Source organism: Podarcis muralis, chromosome 12 (assembly GCF_964188315.1).
Source record: "Podarcis muralis chromosome 12, rPodMur119.hap1.1, whole genome shotgun sequence".
Taxonomy (NCBI): Eukaryota; Metazoa; Chordata; class Lepidosauria; order Squamata; family Lacertidae; genus Podarcis; species Podarcis muralis.
In genome coordinates, this window is record NC_135666.1 from 56,554,350 (window position 1) to 56,571,521 (window position 17,172).

The window sequence follows — 17,172 nt, forward strand, 5'->3', positions numbered from 1 at the left end:
TAACTAGAGCTGCCACAAAAACATGCAAGTTTCATTCATTCAGTGTCATCACTGAAGCATCATTTGAACTGCCTTCCTCACTTACCTGGAGGGAAGTGAAGGCTGTAAGACTTCTGCATCGCCTCCAACCTCCTGCACCATCAGGTTTTGATGATACTGGAAGTGGTGTTAAGGTTAAACTTCTGCAGAACGTCATGGCTTAAATCAAAACTCACATTGTGTCAGCTACAAGCATATGCACACTGACAAACTAGTGTTATAAGAATTTTTAGGTCATATATATATAATGTTCATAAATGTACCAAGCAAACTCATATATAAATATATAAACCACAGGTCTAAAACACACAGGAAAAGTCCTAAAGCCATTTTGACTCTTTCAGTCACCTCAAATATTTCTCTACAAGGTCAAAGGAAATGCAGAAACCTCCCCATTGTCTCTGTCCTCACAAATCCCACCTTAAGGGCACATTTAAGGTGTGAATAGGGTGAGCTTGTGACCTAGCTCAGTAATTAAATATTATCATTACAAAAGAATGGCCAGGCTCCCCAGGTAATCCAGTCAAGTGACCATTAACAGGTAACCTGACAGACAGGGTAAAAACAATGCACTCAAATTTCTGTTGTAGACCACCTTTTCTGTGTTGCAGGTATGATGTATCTGGGGGTTGGTCTTGGGCTACACCCCTTCTGTGATGTAGGTATGGTGTTTCTGGGGGTGGTCTTGGACTCCAGTGTGGGCAATTTAAAATGTCTATATAAGGGCTTGTACACATGGCCCGGGGTCCTCCTTCTCTCTCCTGCGTGTGGGGGAGCACCCTGTTACAACAGTTAATAAAGATCAGGCTTACTAGCTGCTTTGCTTCTCAATATTCTCTGGTTGGCCTCTGTTATTTTCTCCTACCGATAGAAGACCTACAAAAAGGACTTTATATGGGCTCTTGGCTACCCCATAAGGGAAAATGAGCAGGTTTTTTTTTTTTTACTTATATCACTAGGATGATGAGACACTTAGAATTATCCCATCCTAAAGAATCGCTAACTTGTTTGTTTTCTGTTCTTTCCCCAACTGTAGCGTTATTTACTTCATTGTGATCCGAACAATATGGGTTAAGAGCAAAGCTCATGCTGTCATTGTTTCCAACTGCTCAGGTAAGTAAATTGGGGCAATCACGCCCAAGCATTGAAACTAATGACATTGAAAGACAGTGGGTATGCAATTGCCACAGATCATTAAAAAGCCCACTGTAGATCAAATCTCCATGAGCTGCCATAGGCTAAATTGCCAAAAGCATTTAAACATGTGCTCACCAGGTTGGCTGGACCCCAGTCATTTTAACTGGAAGTAATAAGAGAAAATGACTGAGTGAAGTCTTATCCTAATAACCTGAGCATAAGCCATGAAAAATACACACTAATTCCTAACTGAGGACCTAAAATCCATCAACAGCGGTTGAAATAGATTCATGTAAGCAAGGGAAAAATCAAGACTCTTTCTTTTGAAGCACTAATTAATCAAATAAGCATTGTAAATATTCAAATGAAAAGGAAAGGAAAAAAACTGAGCCAAGCGTACTGTTACCTTAATTACTGCTTTAGTGACAGGAAAAGAAACATTGTGTTAATACATTCTAATGAATTCACAATTAGCTTTTCTAGAGTTTTATTTTTCTTTGGTTTCCACAAGTTATCTCATGCAAAGCTGTGCTCTGTTCAAAGTTTAAACTAAGAATTTCCAGAAATCCTTCCAAGTTCATCATGGATGAAAATCTTGACCAAGATTAAGCTGATCAGTAATAGCAGAATATTCCCAAATATCTGACTGTTTGTGGTTTCTTCCATTTTTGCCAGTTGATTGAGAAGATTCTGGAGCACCATTTACATTTCCGTTTTGAGTGTGAAATTTTAAATTCAAAAGTTTCAGTTTTGGCAGGCTTCGCAGATGAAATCTTTGAGCTACCAAGTAATGTAGAATTGCATCAAAAACAACAAGAAGTTCTGTAGCATCTTAAAGGACACCACAGCTACCCCTCTCGAAATTGCCACAATTTCTTAGGATCATAGAATTGTAGGGGTGGAAAAGACCTTTGGATCATATTATCCAATGTTATCAGATCCTAATGGCCAATGTTGACCCAGCTATGGGGAATAGACAACCACAGATCATGAAGAATGCTTCATCTAAGTTGGGGAACAAAACTGGAAGTAGACCTACTGTGAGGCTCTTATCAAAGATTCTGCTTATGAAGGCCATATGGAGAACTTCTAAAACCCAATTATTCTTCAGCAGAAAATTATGCCCATAGCATCATTTTTCAGAGGGGAGGCATAACAGGCCTCTTCCGTCATTACTGGAGCCCTCCGCAAGCTGCTACCTTGTCTCTCTTCCTCAAGGTGAGCTCTTTTAGCCCTTGTGGGAGTAGAATGGGCTACCGGCCAAAGGAAGTGTTAAGCTGAACACTCAGAGAGCTTCATTAAAACTTCCCAAGTGTTCAGGTTTAATATGCTTTTCAGGGTGGGCACAAGACTGCTTGCCTATCTCTAGCATATGGTCATTGGCTATAAACAATTTAAAAAATCTATATCTCTAACATCTCTCTCCCCCTGCAAAAAATAAAATAAAAAATAAGGCAGGAACAGTAAATTGGGAGTTGGAAGGCTGGGAACTGGCATCAAAATTGTGAGAGTGGTGGTGGCAGCAAACAGTTTAAAATCTCCCCAATTTACAGCTCTGCTTTGAAAATCAAACCTCACAAAAATTTGGCACGGCGCACTATTATGTTGGCTGTTCTGCAGCAGGATGGACGGAGGAGATTATTTTACCTCACAGCTGGTAGCTAAGGGAGATGTCTTCGCAACTTGTTGAAAGCCACATCAGATAGCTGTTTACACTTTTTAAAAAGCATATAGCCACATCTATGATAAAAGAATATCTCAAAAGATTGTGTTGTGTGTGTTGTGTTGTTTTTAAGATGCTTCAGCATAACTGAGGTCCTTGTGACAGGCTAGGTGACTGTGCGTTGCGTAAGAATTCAGATAAAGAATCAATAAATAATGGGACAAATTGATAGGTTAGATGATATTATAGATGGTTATATGTATTACAAAATTGCTCATGATTGGTCATCCTAAAAATTTCTATTACAATAAACGGGCCTTTGGGGCAGTTTGATGAGAGAGGTGACACATTTCAGTCTTGGCTATGCACTTCTTAAATTTATTTTCCCCTTCTCTTCTCTTTGCAGATGGCAAATTCTGTGCTAGCTACACCCATCGGGGACTCATATCAAAGGCTAAAATCAAAGCTATCAAGTACAGTGTGGTGATAATTCTTGGTAAGTGACAACATATGCCAGTTAACTAGACATCAGTGACCAGTGAAAGACTTCATTTTTTAAAAAATGGCTCCGTGGAAGCTTCCATAGAGTTGGAGTGGACATCTGCCCTCATGGTGTTGTCTCAGATCCATTCCATCCATTTCACTTCTGCTGCCAGAGCAAGAACAGCTTCTTCTGACTGCCTCAGCCTTTGACAGCCACATTTTTACTCAAGCAAGAAGGTATACTGTTTTGTTTTCTTATTTTTAAAGACAGTAAACCAGGTTTTCCGTGACTGAAAAGCCCCAGTCTCTGCACCAAAATAAAACTTTACAGACAAGCCTCACCATAAGACAAAGTAGCATTAGCTTGCGTAGTAACCGAGGTTTCTTCAAGATTCAATTATGAGATGCCATTAAAAAGCTATTGTGTCCTGACCTTTTCCCAAGTATTATATCTGCTATGACGAGCGGAGTGGATAATGGACTGGTTTCGCTGTGACGTTCCTGGTTTACTAAAAACCACCAAGCCTGCATGCAACACGGACGCATGCACACACGCGCACACACACACACACGGGCCAGCTCTTTACTTGCAAAATAAGAAAACTGTGATTTAATGCCAGTTTACCAACCAGGATCTGAAACCACAGTTTGATTCTGATTTGAGATCTTGATTAGTAAAGTGACATTTCTGTGTCTTAGACTGAACAAGAAACTGTAGTTTAATTCAATGTGGATTGTAGTGGCAATAGGAACGAGAGCAAGGGAGGGATGTGTAGTCAGACTGTGCGAAAAGGACGCTGGGCCATTGGCTTGTTCCAGCAGACGCTTCTTACATTCCTAGTTCGTTTACACAAGCAGCAGATAAAGTGAGAAAACTATTCCTGGGCTGTAATTGTTCAAACTGCAGGAAAGGGATTGCATGAGTGAATGCTGGTGCCTTTTTTAAAAAATGTATTGTGGCTTTCTCGAAAATACTCAATCCCCTACCTGTAGGTTAAACGATAATAATAATAATAATTTATTATTTATACCCCGCCCATCTGGCTGGGTTTCCCCAACCACTCTGGGTGGCTTCCAACCAAATATTAAAATCAATACAGCATTAGACATCAAAAACTTTCCTAAACAGGGCCGCCTTCAGTTGTCTTTTAAAAGTAAAATAGTTGTTTATTGCCTTGACATCTGATGGGAGGGTGTTCCACAGGGCGGGCGCCACTACCGAGAAGGCCCTCTGCCTGGTTCCCTGTAACTTGGCTTCTCGCAGCGAGGGAACCACCAGAAGGCCCTCGGCGCTGGACCTCAGTGTCCAGGCAGAATGATGGAGGTGGAGATGCTCCTTCAAGTATACAGGACTGAAGCTGTTTAGGGCTTTAAAGGTCAGCACCAACACTTGGAATTGTGCTCGGAAACGTACTGAGAGCCAATGTAGGTCTTTCAGGACCAGTGTTATGTGGTCTCGGCAGCCACTCCCAGTCACCAGTCTAGCTGCCACATTCTGGATTAATTGCAGTTTCCGAGTCACCTTCAAAGGTAGTCCCATGTAGAGCGCATTGCAGTAGTCCAAGCGGGAGATAACTAGAGCATGCACCACTCTGGCGAGACAGCCCACGGGCAGGTAGGGTCTCTGCCTGCGTACCAGATGGAGCTGGTAAACAGCTGCCCTGGACACAGAATTAACCTGCACCTCCATGGACAGCTGTGAGTCCAAAATGACTCCCAGGCTGCGCACCTTCAGGGGCACAGTTACCCCATTCAGGACCAGGGAGTCCTCCACACCTGCCCATCTCCTGTCCCCCCAAAACAGTACTTCTGTCTTGTCAGGATTCAACCTCAATCTGTTAGCCGCCATCCACCCTCCAACTGCCTCCAGACACTCATACAGGACCTTCACCGCCTTCACTGGTTTTGATTTGAAAGAGAGGTAGAGCTGGGTATCATCCGCATATTGATAGACACCCAGCCCATACCCCCTGATGATCTCTCTTTGACTACTACAGTGGTACCTTGGGTTACATACGCTTCAGGTTACATACGCTTCAGGTTACAGACTCCGCTAACCCAGAAATAGTGCTTCAGGTTAAGAACTTTGCTTCAGGATGAGAACAGAAATCGTGCTCTGGCGGCGCAGCAGCAGGAGGAGGCCCCATTAGCTAAAGTACAGACCTTCGGAATGAATTAAGTACTTAACCTGAGGTACCACTGTATATCTACTGGTTTCATATCTTCTGTGCAGGGGTCCTTCTCCACTTAAATTGTGACAAGACAGAAATGTGAAAGTTGCAAAGATGCAATCATTGCCGCTGACCCTTTTCTGAGATAGGTTGAAGTAGCATTTTGGATTCTGTTTTGTTTAGTCTGGTGTGCTGCAGTAAAGATTGACTCACCCAGCGGATATGGCTGAGATTGCTTCTACGGCAATTAAAGCCTTCCTCCATGGCAACACAGTCACAGATTGCCTTTATTATCAACACAGTCAAGTCCTGTTCTACCTACTCTGTTCTGCCTCCCTCCCTCCCACCCCCATGAAATATTAAATGAGTGCTTATTTCTCCGTAGAGTAGGGTCATTTCCCCCCGTGCTTTTCCAAGTCCCTGAAATCTCTACAAGCTTTGTTGTTGTTGTTGTTGTTGTTTAGTCGTTTAGTCGTGTCCGACTCTTCGTGACCCCATGGACCAGAGCACGCCAGGCACCTCTGTCCTCCACTACTTCCCGCAGTTTGGTCAGACTCATGCTGGTAACCTCGAAAACACTATCCAACCATCTCGTCCTCTGTCGCCCCCTTCTCCTTGTGCCCTCCATCTTTCCCAGCATCAGGGTCTTCTCCAGGGAGTCTTCTCTTCTCATGAGGTGGCCAAAGTATTTCCTTAAGAATGGATGCGTTTGATCTTCTTGCAGTCCATGGGATTCTCAAGAGTCTTCTCCAGCACCATAATTCAAAAGCATCAATTCTTCGGCGATCAGCCTTCTTGATGGTCCAGCTCTCACTTCCATACATCACTACTGGGAAAACCATGGCTTTAACTATACGGGCCTTTGTTGGCAAGGTGACGTCTCTACTTCTCAAGATGCTGTCTAGGCCTGTCATTGCCCTTCTCCCAAGAAGGAGGCGTCTTTTAAGTTCGTGGCTGCTGTCACCATCTGCAGTGATCATGGAGCCCAAGAAAGTAAAATCTCTCACTGCCTCCATTTCTTCCCCTTCTATTTGCCAGGAGGTGATGGGACCAGTGGCCATGATCTTCGTTTTTTTGATGTTGAGCTTCAGACCATATTTTGCGCTCTCCTCTTTCACCCTCATTAAAAGGTTCTTTAATTCCTCCTCACTTTCTGCCATCAAGGTTGTGTCATCTGCATATCTGAGGTTGTTGATATTTCTTCCGGCAATCTTAATTCCAGCTTGGGATTCATCCAGCCCAGCCTTTCGCATGATGTATTCTGCATATAAATTAAATAAGCAGGGAGACAAAATACAGCCTTGTCGTACTCCTTTCCCAATTTTGAACCAATCAGTTGTTCCATATCCAGTTCTAACTGTAGCTTCTTGTCCCACATAGAGATTTCTCAGGAGACAGATGAGGTGATCAGGCACTCCCATTTCTTTAAGAACTTGCCATAGTTTGCTGTGGTCGACACAGTCAAAGGCTTTTGCATAGTCAATGAAGCAGAAGTAGATGTCTTTCTGGAACTCTCTAGCTTTCTCCATAATCCAGCGCATGTTTGCAATTTGGTCTCTGGTTCCTCTGCCTCTTCTAAATCCAGCTTGCACTTCTGGGAGTTCTCGATCCACATACTGCTTAAGCCTTCCTTGTAGAATTTTAAGCATAACCTTGCTAGCGTGTGAAATGAGTGCAATTGTGCGGTAGTTGGAGCATTCTTTGGCACTACCCTTCTTTGGGACTGGGATGTAGACTGATCTTCTCCAATCTTCTGGCCACTGCTGAGTTTCCCAAATTTGCTGGCATATTGAGTGTAGCACCTTAACAGCATCATCTTTTAAAATTTTAAATAGTTCAGCTGGAATACCATCACTTCCATTGGCCTTGTTATTTGCAGTGCTTTCTAAGGCCCATTTGACTTCACTCTCCAGGATGTCTGGCTTAAGGTCAGCAACCACACTACCTGGGGTGTACGAGACATCCATATCTTTCTGGTATAATTCTTCTGTGTATTCTTGCCACCTCTTCTTGATGTCTTCTGCTTCTGTTAGGTCCTTACCACTTTTGTCCTTTATTATGGTAATCTTTGTACGAAATGTTCCTTTCATATCTCCAATTTTCTTGAACAGATCTCTGGTTCTTCTCATTCTGTTGTTTTCCTCTATTTGTTTGCATTGCTCGTTTAAGAAGGCCTACAAGCTTTAGAACCACCTATATAGCAACAAAATAGATTTTTTGATTTTTTGCCAAGTATTTTTTGCCATTCTTGGTATATCCCTGTGCTTCATACCCGTTATTGAATTATTTCAAACTTTCCTGCTTCCCCTTTCAGTGGGTTACACAAATTCACAAAAGCAACCAAAGCAAGTTATCTCAAAATCAAACAACAACAGCAGTAAAGAAAAAACTGATTTTAACAGTTGCTTTAAAGAAGCAGCCCCACACAATTTCAAAGAAGCAATAGCTCATGAAAAGCGCCAGGATAGAGACCTAGAAAGGTGGGTGGGATCCTTTATGCCGCCAGATATTGCTAGACCACGACTTCCATCACCCCTGTTTATTATCTATTATTTTTCTTTCTTACATTTGTTAGTTGCTTTATCTTGCCCAGGGCAACCCAGAACTACTTGGAGTTGGAGTGTGGCAACTTTTAAAGGGTCATTGATTCGCCACTCTTGTCTTGTACTAAGTCAGGTTGCTGGTCCATCTAAATCAGCCTTTCTCAACCTTGGGTCCCCAGATATTGCTGAACTGCAACTCCCATCAGCCCTGACCACTGGTCTTGCTCGCTAGGAATGATGGGAGTTGTAGTCTAGCAACATCTGGGCACCCATGGTTAAGATCTAGCTCAATATTTGCCCTAACTTTCCAAGACACCCTGGGAGCAGATCAGCACATGGCTTCCCCCAGGGTTTCCCAAACTTGGGTCCCCGTTTGTTATTGGATCACAACTGCCATCATCCCTAGCTAGCAGGACAAGTGGTCAGGGATGATGGGAGTCGTAGTTCAACAACAGCCGGAGACCCAAGTTTGGGAACCGAGCCCTAAAGAATCCTGAGGATTGTAGTTTGTTAAGTGTGCTTGGAAGTGGAGTTCTGTGGTTTCCCCGGCCATTCTGGGTGGCTCCCACAAGAATATTTAAAACATGATAAAACTTCAAATATTAAAAACTTCCCTAAACAGGACTACCTTCAGATGTCTTCTAAAAGTCAGATAGTTGTTTATTTCCTTGACATCTGGTGGGAGGGCACTCCACAGGGCGGGCGCCACTACTGAAAAGGCCCTCTGCCTGGTTCCCTGAAATCTCCAGAAGGCCCTTGGAGGTGGACCTCAATGTCTGGGCTGAACAATAGGGGTGGAGACGCTCCTTCAGGTATACTGGGCTGAGGCCGTTTAGATTACAATTCCCAGTATACTTTGGAGGATGCCATGTGCTTTAAATGTGCATTGAATGTGCTTTAACTTTACGGTGTGAATCTGCCATTGAGTTCTTGAGGAGTCTTTCCCAGCCCTGCCTTGAGATGCAAAGTATTGAACCTCAGAGGTTTTTTTATGCAAACTATATGCTGCAAACATTAGGCTCTTTGATTTCCATTATAAGCTTTTCTTTTTTTAATCTGCCTGTCTGCAAGCATACAGAAGGAGTGACCTCCATCAGCCAAGCGATTAGGCTTCCTTTTTTCTTATTCAAACTTAAATATGCATTTTCTGGAGATGCTATCAAATGCAAAACTGAAGAATCCCCAGCTTAGGTGCTGGAATTTATATTGATTCAATTAGGCTGGCTGTTAATGCAAGGGGACGCAGGAGAAAGCGCTCATTGGCATTTGATAATGATTTAATTGGCTACACATCTGTGTTTAATGTGATTATATTGCTGTCGCTCAGTGTTTTGTTTGTCTGGATTAGTCCAGAGGGACAGGCAAACTGATATAACAGGAGGAGGGTGTGCCACACATTTTCTTCTTTGCAGATGGGATGTGCAAATAAGTCTGTGCCAGTATGCTTGATCCTTTGCCGATGAACCTCAGGGAACTTGCAACAAAAGGATTATGGAAAGAGAAACACTTAGTTCCCTTCTTTGAAAGCCAGAGGCAGATGTAGGAATACCTTTGAGGTTCGCAGCTTAGAAAGCAAAGTCCTTTCAGTATTTAATGATGGCCAGCCATTAAAATAAGTTGTTACATTTTTATTTTTTTAAAAGCTTTGTACATTTGCATCTGAATCCCATTGACCCAGGACAGATGAGGCTCCTGCACTTTAATAGATGGGATTTCAGCAGGTGTTGCAGGAACTCAACAGGTTGGTTCTACACAGAACCGGCATGCAAAAGTTTACCAGATTTCAAAGCAATTCCCTTTTTTTAGTGAGAAAAACAGAACACTTGTGAGAGTAGACAAGCCAATTTTGCCCAGATCTCCTAGTGCTACTTTCCCCATTAAAACGGACCACTTTTCAAACCATTTCCTTGATTTCTTGCAGCTTTTGTACTCTGCTGGAGTCCTTACTTTCTCTTTGACATTCTGGACAACTTCAGCGTCCTCCCGGAAACCAAAGAACGCTTCTATGCCGCAGTGATTATTCAGAATTTGCCATCTTTAAACAGTGCCATCAATCCCATCATATACTGTGTTTTCAGCAACACCCTTTGTGATGCTTTCAGGTATTAGACTTCTTGGGTCCCCCACCCCTTAATGGGATTTATATGGGCAAAAAATGCTACCAAATAATTGCCTGGTTACACATTGCGCTCACCAGGTGAGTAATAGGACTATAAGAGAAGACTTTAGAAGATACAGCTACCCCGTCCTGAAGTCCTTCTTATTCTGCATTTATGATTTGTGCTCATAATGGTATTAGGGAAGTTAAAGGTGATCTTGCTTTCAATACTGTTTGCAGCTGCAAAAGCCTCAGGGCAGACATACTGCTTCATTTCCAATTAGTATGTTGCCTACAATTTCCTGCTAGAATCCTGCAACTTTCCATACCACAAATGTCCTGTTTTCTCTGTGCAAGAGTGCAAGAGTGCCCCTCCAGACACACTGATGTATTAAAATTGGGAAAACATTACAGAGAACACCTAATAAAGTGGAATGATGGATGGATGGTCCAGTTTACAGTGTTGTGAGATACCCCCATAGCAGAAGTTGCCCTCAGTTCCCGTCACACACAGAGGCAGGTTAAGGTCCAAAATAGTTCACTGCTGCAGAAGATAAGGCTTCAGTAATACATTTCCAGACATTGATATATACATACAGCTTGTAGGCTTTGCAGATATGTATATACACAAGTACAAAGTATTTCTGAGGCTTCAGCAATTCAAGATGTAACACCGACTCTGACTCACTTCTCAACACACAGCACAAGACCCCGGCATCCTGAGCTGACTTACCTCAATCACTTATATGGGTGGCACTGGGCTGTTGCCATAGCAACTGGTTTGACAGGCCTTGCACCTGTTATCTTGTCTCATACATGGGGTGATCTGTGCTCGTGAAGAAAATTAACCCCTTCCTCCAAGTCCAATTCCTCCAACACCCCTTCTGTAATTTTGCTCATGGCATTGCTTTAACACAGGTATTTGATATTGGCATGTTTAGACCTCTGTTGGACTTTCTTTAAAACTACTTGGCTCATATGCCGTACACGTGGCCCATGCTGTAGCCATTCAGGAGGCATCCCTTCTGGGACCTCCTGGGAATGAATTCTTATTCATGTTTGAATTCATCCTCTCCTAAACCTGACTCTCTTTTTACATTAGATTCATTGCAATCATTGCATCAGTGACATACTATAGAATACAAGGGGGCGAGAGCAGCTGCTAAGTTGGGTGGCGTGGTTTAAACCTCCCCACACTCACACAGTGCTATGTTTACTCTCTCTTTTGGACACCACTGTCACTGGGGGGCCAAAATATTAGCAAGCGGGAGAGGATTAGGCCCTTAGACCAGGGTTAGCCACCCCCAGTCTAGACATATAAATTAGCAAATAAAAAAGGAGCGCGTATGCACCACCCTTATACTGTGAATTCATTTCAATTTTTCAATCATTATTATTATTACTTTGTTCTCTAGGCGAAGAAAATCAGGAAATTTGGGGACTTTCAGAGAAAGAACAGAAGGGCAAGAGATGCAGGCGGTATCCAAGCCGGAATATATTTAGCGTTGATAAAGGCCACGTTGAGTCTGAGGGGTGAAATGGAAGTCTCATCCTTGTTCAGAAATCTATTATTTAAGGAGAGAGGAATGAGGAGCAAAAACCATTCCTTGTACACCCTGGTGGCCAAACAGAACTGCCATGGTTTGTTCCACATTTGCAGTCAGTCCTTGCTTTTCAAAGGTGCATTCACTGAGCAGTATGTTTCAGTGTACTGTAAATGGCTTTTCTCCATATGGGAATATTTTATCTTGGAAAAGGTGGTGCCACCTTTCTACATGGTACCACACAGCTCGTTTTTACACAGTACTGTCACCTAAATCATCAAGACCCTTTGATGGCTGAAGAGCAGGAATAGCCTTTTCTCTCCTTTCCGAGAAAAGAGCATTCCCAGCGCACATCAAGATACTTTATCCCTGCTGCCCTATTTGGGGGGTTGCTGTGGCTCAGTGGGAGCACATCTGTTTTACAGGAAAAAGGACTCAGATTCAACCCCCAGCATCTCTTGGTTGGGATGAGATTGTTCCCTCTCTGAAACCCTTGGAGACCCACTGCCAGTCAGTGTTGACAATATGGAACTAGATAGACCAAGGGACTGACACCATATAAAGCATGCTTCCTGTGTTCCTATATATGCTTCGCCAGAAAATCCTGCCCATTGTATAACGCGCTGAGAGAACAACATCTGGAACAATTTTTACACAGTGATGGGAAAGTTGTGAGTCTATGGTTTACCTACTGAGTGAAGAAGAGAAATATGTCACTGTGAAGATTGCACATTTTCCATCTGTTGTAACATTTATTTTTATTATTTATTGAATTTATATACCATCCTATACCCAGAGGTAACCTGTGAGAAGAGAGAATGATGTGTCTCTTGTCTGGGGGATTCAGTTTGCTTCTTGCTCCTCTTCATTTAGGTTTTGCATAATTCTATTCAGATTTGTTTAAATTCCTTTCATCTTAATCTTTTATTTTATTATTTGTTAAATGAAGGGCCTGTACTCTGCCCAGGAAATTCGAGATTTGAAGTTTGGTTTTGGTTTTCTTTGAGTCTGGGTTAACTTCTATTGGTGTTACTTTCCTATTGTCAAACTTTTGTTTCTTGCGGTGGTCTGATGACAAATAAATGAATCTGATCTGCTGATCTGCTGCTCGGATCACCAGAAAGCTTCCAAAATCGGGAAGGCTGCGGATCTTCTCCCCATTACAGTAAAGTGGGTCACAGGTGGTGGAGGATGAAGATTCATCTAGAGTTAGCCCTCAGGAAGAGAACCAAAGCAATCAAGGCAAGTCACAAATTGCTAGCCCCTCAGCCCAGCAAGGACATGGCATTTAAATTTAGCCATGCCCCTCCCTTGGCAGGCACAGAAAAAAAATGGGATTTGTTGCAATTCCTGACTTCAGCAGAAAGGTATAATCCAACACAAATGAGTAACAAAGGAATCAGTTATACATCCAGACAGTTGCTTTGAGATGGAGCCTAATAATAATAATAATAATAATAATAATAATAATAATAAATAAATAAATAAATAAATAAATAAATAAATAAATAAATAAATAAATATTATTTATACCCTGCCCATCTGGCTGGGTTTCCCCAGCCACTCTGGGCGGCTTCCAGCAAAATATTAAAATACAATAATTCATCAAATATTAAAAGCTTCCCTAAACAGGGCTGCCTTCAGATGTCTTCTAAAAGTCAGATTTCATTGACATCTGGTGGGATGGTCTCCACAGGGCAGGCACCACCACCGAGAAGGCCCTCTGCCTGGTTCCCTTTAACCTCACATCTCACAGTGAGGGAACTGCCAGACGGCCCTCGGAGCTGGACTTCAGTGTCCGGCCAGAACGATGGGGGTGGAGACGCTCCTTCAGGTCTACTGGGCCGAGGCCGTTTAGGGCTTTAAAGGTCAGCACCAACACTTTGAATTGTTCCCGGAAACGTACTGGGAGCCAATGTAGGTCTTTCAGGACCAATGTTATGTGGTCTCGGCGGCCACTCCCAGTCACAAGTCTAGCTGCCGCATTCTGGATTAATTGTAGTTTCCGGGTCACCTTCAAAGGTAGCCCCACGTAGAGCACATTGCAGTAGTCCAAGCGGGAGATAACTAGAGCATGCACCACTCTGGCGAGACAGTCTGTAGGCAGGGAGGGTCTCGGCTGGCATAGCAGATGGAGCTGGTAGACAGCTTAAAGAGAAGTCATCAAGGCATCAACTAAACGGCATGACATGGCAGAGCCTAGAACCCTGGTTGGCAATTAGGTATCCAGAGCAGCCACTTGAAGTGGGAAGGCTAGCTAAGGAGAGCCAGTGCCTTCAAAATGCACCCTCTAATACAGGACTGTACCACTTGTGACCCAACTGCTGGGTGCAGCCATCGCTGGTGGCCCACCTAAAGTTCATTTGACCTGCCAGCCTTACTGACTGACTGCTACTGTAAACAGGGCAGGAGCTTGTCAAGCCACAATTCATGGCTGCTGGGCGACGTTTGACCTAAGAAAGCCACAAATTATTTACTCCTGCCCTATAGTGACATGCCAACATGCAGGGGCAGAGCAAGATGGGGGCGGTCCGCCCCGGGTGTCACCTCTGAGGGAGGTGACAAAAACCTGTGCGGCACTCCATGTCTGTGAGAGACACTGTGGTTTTGGCGCGCACAGGTTTCCCGCTGCCAAAATGTTCCCGCTGCCTTCCCCTCAGCTGTAGGGCAGCAGGCAGACTCCTTGGAGGCACCGCACAAAAGAAGGCTCAACAACTCTGGCTCCACAAAAAAAAGTTCAACAACTCTGGCTAATCCCAAAAAGCTCCTGTTTGCCTTCGCTTTTAAGTTGGCAAGCTAATGGGAGGAAGCAGGAAAAGTGGCAGCACTGCAGGAGAAAAGTTTGGGCCTGATATTGCTAAACTGCACTTTGTCTGGGAGCTCCGTCTTTAAGGATTTGTTTGCAAAAATCGCTACAGCGTTCGTCTGTGCATGCACGGGTTGCGATTCGGCGCTTCTGCGCATGCGCAAATCGCGATTTAGGACTTCTGCGCATGCGCGACCACTGAAACCCGGAAGTAACCCGTTCCAGTACTTCTGGCTTTTGGCGGTCCGTAACCCGAAAAAACGCAACCTGAAGCGTCTGTAACCTGAGGTATGACTGTATTTTAAAAACAATGGGTGGAAACATGATATGACCCAATAGTCTTCCCATTGAAGTGCTGGGCTAATATATGTATATGGCCTCAGGTGTTACAAATTGTAATGCACACTGGTGCCCCTTTCATCTTGGCTTCTGTTTACAAAATTGTGTTCCTGCCTTGGCTGAAGCGTCTGTTCACAATTCAAGTGCATGCAGGTCTTGTGCTTTATGGTTGCCATGGTGACACTGACAGAAATTCCCTCCCAGAGGGAGGTAATCCCCTTTCCTAAAATAAAAACAGATCCCTTTATTCATTTCCCCCTTCATTTTCAAGGCAAGTTATTTTTATTTCATTTAATCATAAAGTCCATCCCAGTATTTTGAGAGTTTATACCTTCACTTGTTTTGAAATTGGCTGTATATATATTTTCAATCTGCTTTTTGTTTCTCCTGCTGTAAGACTTGCTTTCCTGTGCAAAGTGAGACTTGTTGAAATGGTCTGTAATGCCTTTTAATTTAAAATAAAATTAACTTTTCCAGTCATCACGTTCTCTGCAAAATAAATCGTATGCAGTCTTATTAATTATTGACCTCCATCATGTCTATTAATTTTACTAGGGTCAAGGGCTGTAAAACAAACAGTAAGGTAAAGGTACCCCTGCCCGTACGGGCCAGTCTTGACAGAGTCTAGGGTTGTGCGCTCATCTCACTCTAGAGGCCAGGGGCCAGCGCTGTCCGCAGACACTTCCGGGTCACGTGGCCAGCGTGACAAAGCTGCATCTGGCAAGCCAGCGCAGCACACGGAAACGCCGTTTACCTTCCCGCCAGTAAGCGGTCCCTATTTATCTACTTGCCCCGGGGGTGCTTTCGAACTGCTAGGTTGGCAGGCGCTGGGACTGAGCAACGGGAGCGCACCCCGCCGCGGGGATTCGAACCGCTGACCTTTCGATCGGCAAGCCCTAGGCGCTGAGGCTTTTACCCACAGCGCCACCCGCGTCCCTAAAAACAAACAGTACTTACTAGCTTAATCCCTCAAGTTGGCACTTGAAGGAACTGACCTGACATTGAAGTTGGAAGAGAAGTATTGTTTTACTCCAACAGAGGTATGATCATTCACTTAACGTCACAAAGAAGTTCCCTTCAAAGATAAATATACCAATTTATGATGTAAAAAACCCCCACACACACCACAGAATAAATATACAGCTGGTACAATCATCATCATTATATCTCTAGGCCGCTCTTCATCTGGGTGGTATACAACAATACATAAAATCTTACCCAAAAAAATTAAAAATAAAACCTATTATGCCACGGTGTCCAATAGCAATGTGCCAACAGCAGCAACAACAACAACAACAACAATTTATTATTTATACCCCACCCATCTGGCTGGGCTTCCCCAGCCACTCTGGGCGGCTTCCAACAAAATATTAAAATACAGTAATGCATCAAACATTAAAAGCTTCCCTAAACAGGGCTGCCTTCAGATGTCTTCTAAAAGTCTGGTAGTTGTTTTTCTCTTTGACATCTGGTGGGAGGGCGTTCCACAGGGCGGGTGCCACTGCCGAGAAGGCCCTCTGCCTGGTTCCCTGTGACTTGGCTTCTTACAGTAAGAGAACCACCAGAAGGCCCTTGGTGCTGGACCTCAGTGTCTGGGCAGAATGATGGAGGTGGAGACACTCCTTCAGATATACTGGACCAACACTGTAAGTATCATAAACCATCACGATTTATGATACTTGCAGTCAGAGAATCAGAGAATCCTACAACTGTAGAGTTGCAAGGGACCCTGAGGATCTAGTCACCGTACACACAATATTGCCCCCCCCCCATGTGGCAGCTGCACTCCCCGCTCCCATTTTATCTGGGTCTTCCAGATCCATGTTTAAGTCAGTTGCCCTGTTGTTATCTTTTCATTCAGCAGCCTAACAGCCCACGGACAGAAGCTGTTCTTTACCCTGTTGGTGTGACTAATCATGCTTCTATACCTTCTGCCCGAGGGCAGGAGATCAAGAAAGTGCCGGCCAGGGTGGGAATCATCCCTGAGAATTTTCCTCACTCTCCTGAGGCAACGTTCTTCCGCTACTTCGTCCAGCAGATTCACGGGACAGCCCATAATATCTTGTGCTGTATTCATCACCCTCTGTAGGCACTTCCTATCAGTTGATGTCAAACCAGCATACCATATAAAGGCCTGAATGAATAAATATGTCTTCAGACGGTGCCCAAAGGACAATGCTGAGGGACACAATGGAAGGGAAATCAAATCTTGGGAGGCCACGACATGATGAGAAGTGGAGGGAGAGGGTAAAGAGCTCCTTTCCTGAATATCAGCCTACATGGGGAGAAAGGCATTGAGATCAGGGCCACCTAAGACATTTGGGCACCTGAGGTGAATGAGTGAAGATC

General features: G+C 43.8%; 1 protein-coding gene across 1 annotated transcript in view; it reads left to right on the forward strand.

Annotated features, from left to right (window-relative positions):
• Positions 1-15,303, forward strand: part of NPSR1 (neuropeptide S receptor 1) — an 85,307-nt gene extending 70,004 nt beyond the window's left edge. The window contains exons 6-9 of the mRNA XM_028751319.2: positions 1,076-1,152; positions 3,246-3,335; positions 9,958-10,138; positions 11,550-15,303. Coding sequence (XP_028607152.2) covers positions 1,076-1,152; positions 3,246-3,335; positions 9,958-10,138; positions 11,550-11,637 — 436 coding nt within the window. The 3' untranslated portion in view covers positions 11,638-15,303. The remainder of the gene's footprint in view (positions 1-1,075; positions 1,153-3,245; positions 3,336-9,957; positions 10,139-11,549) is intronic.
• The last annotated feature ends 1,869 nt before the right edge of the window (positions 15,304-17,172 follow it).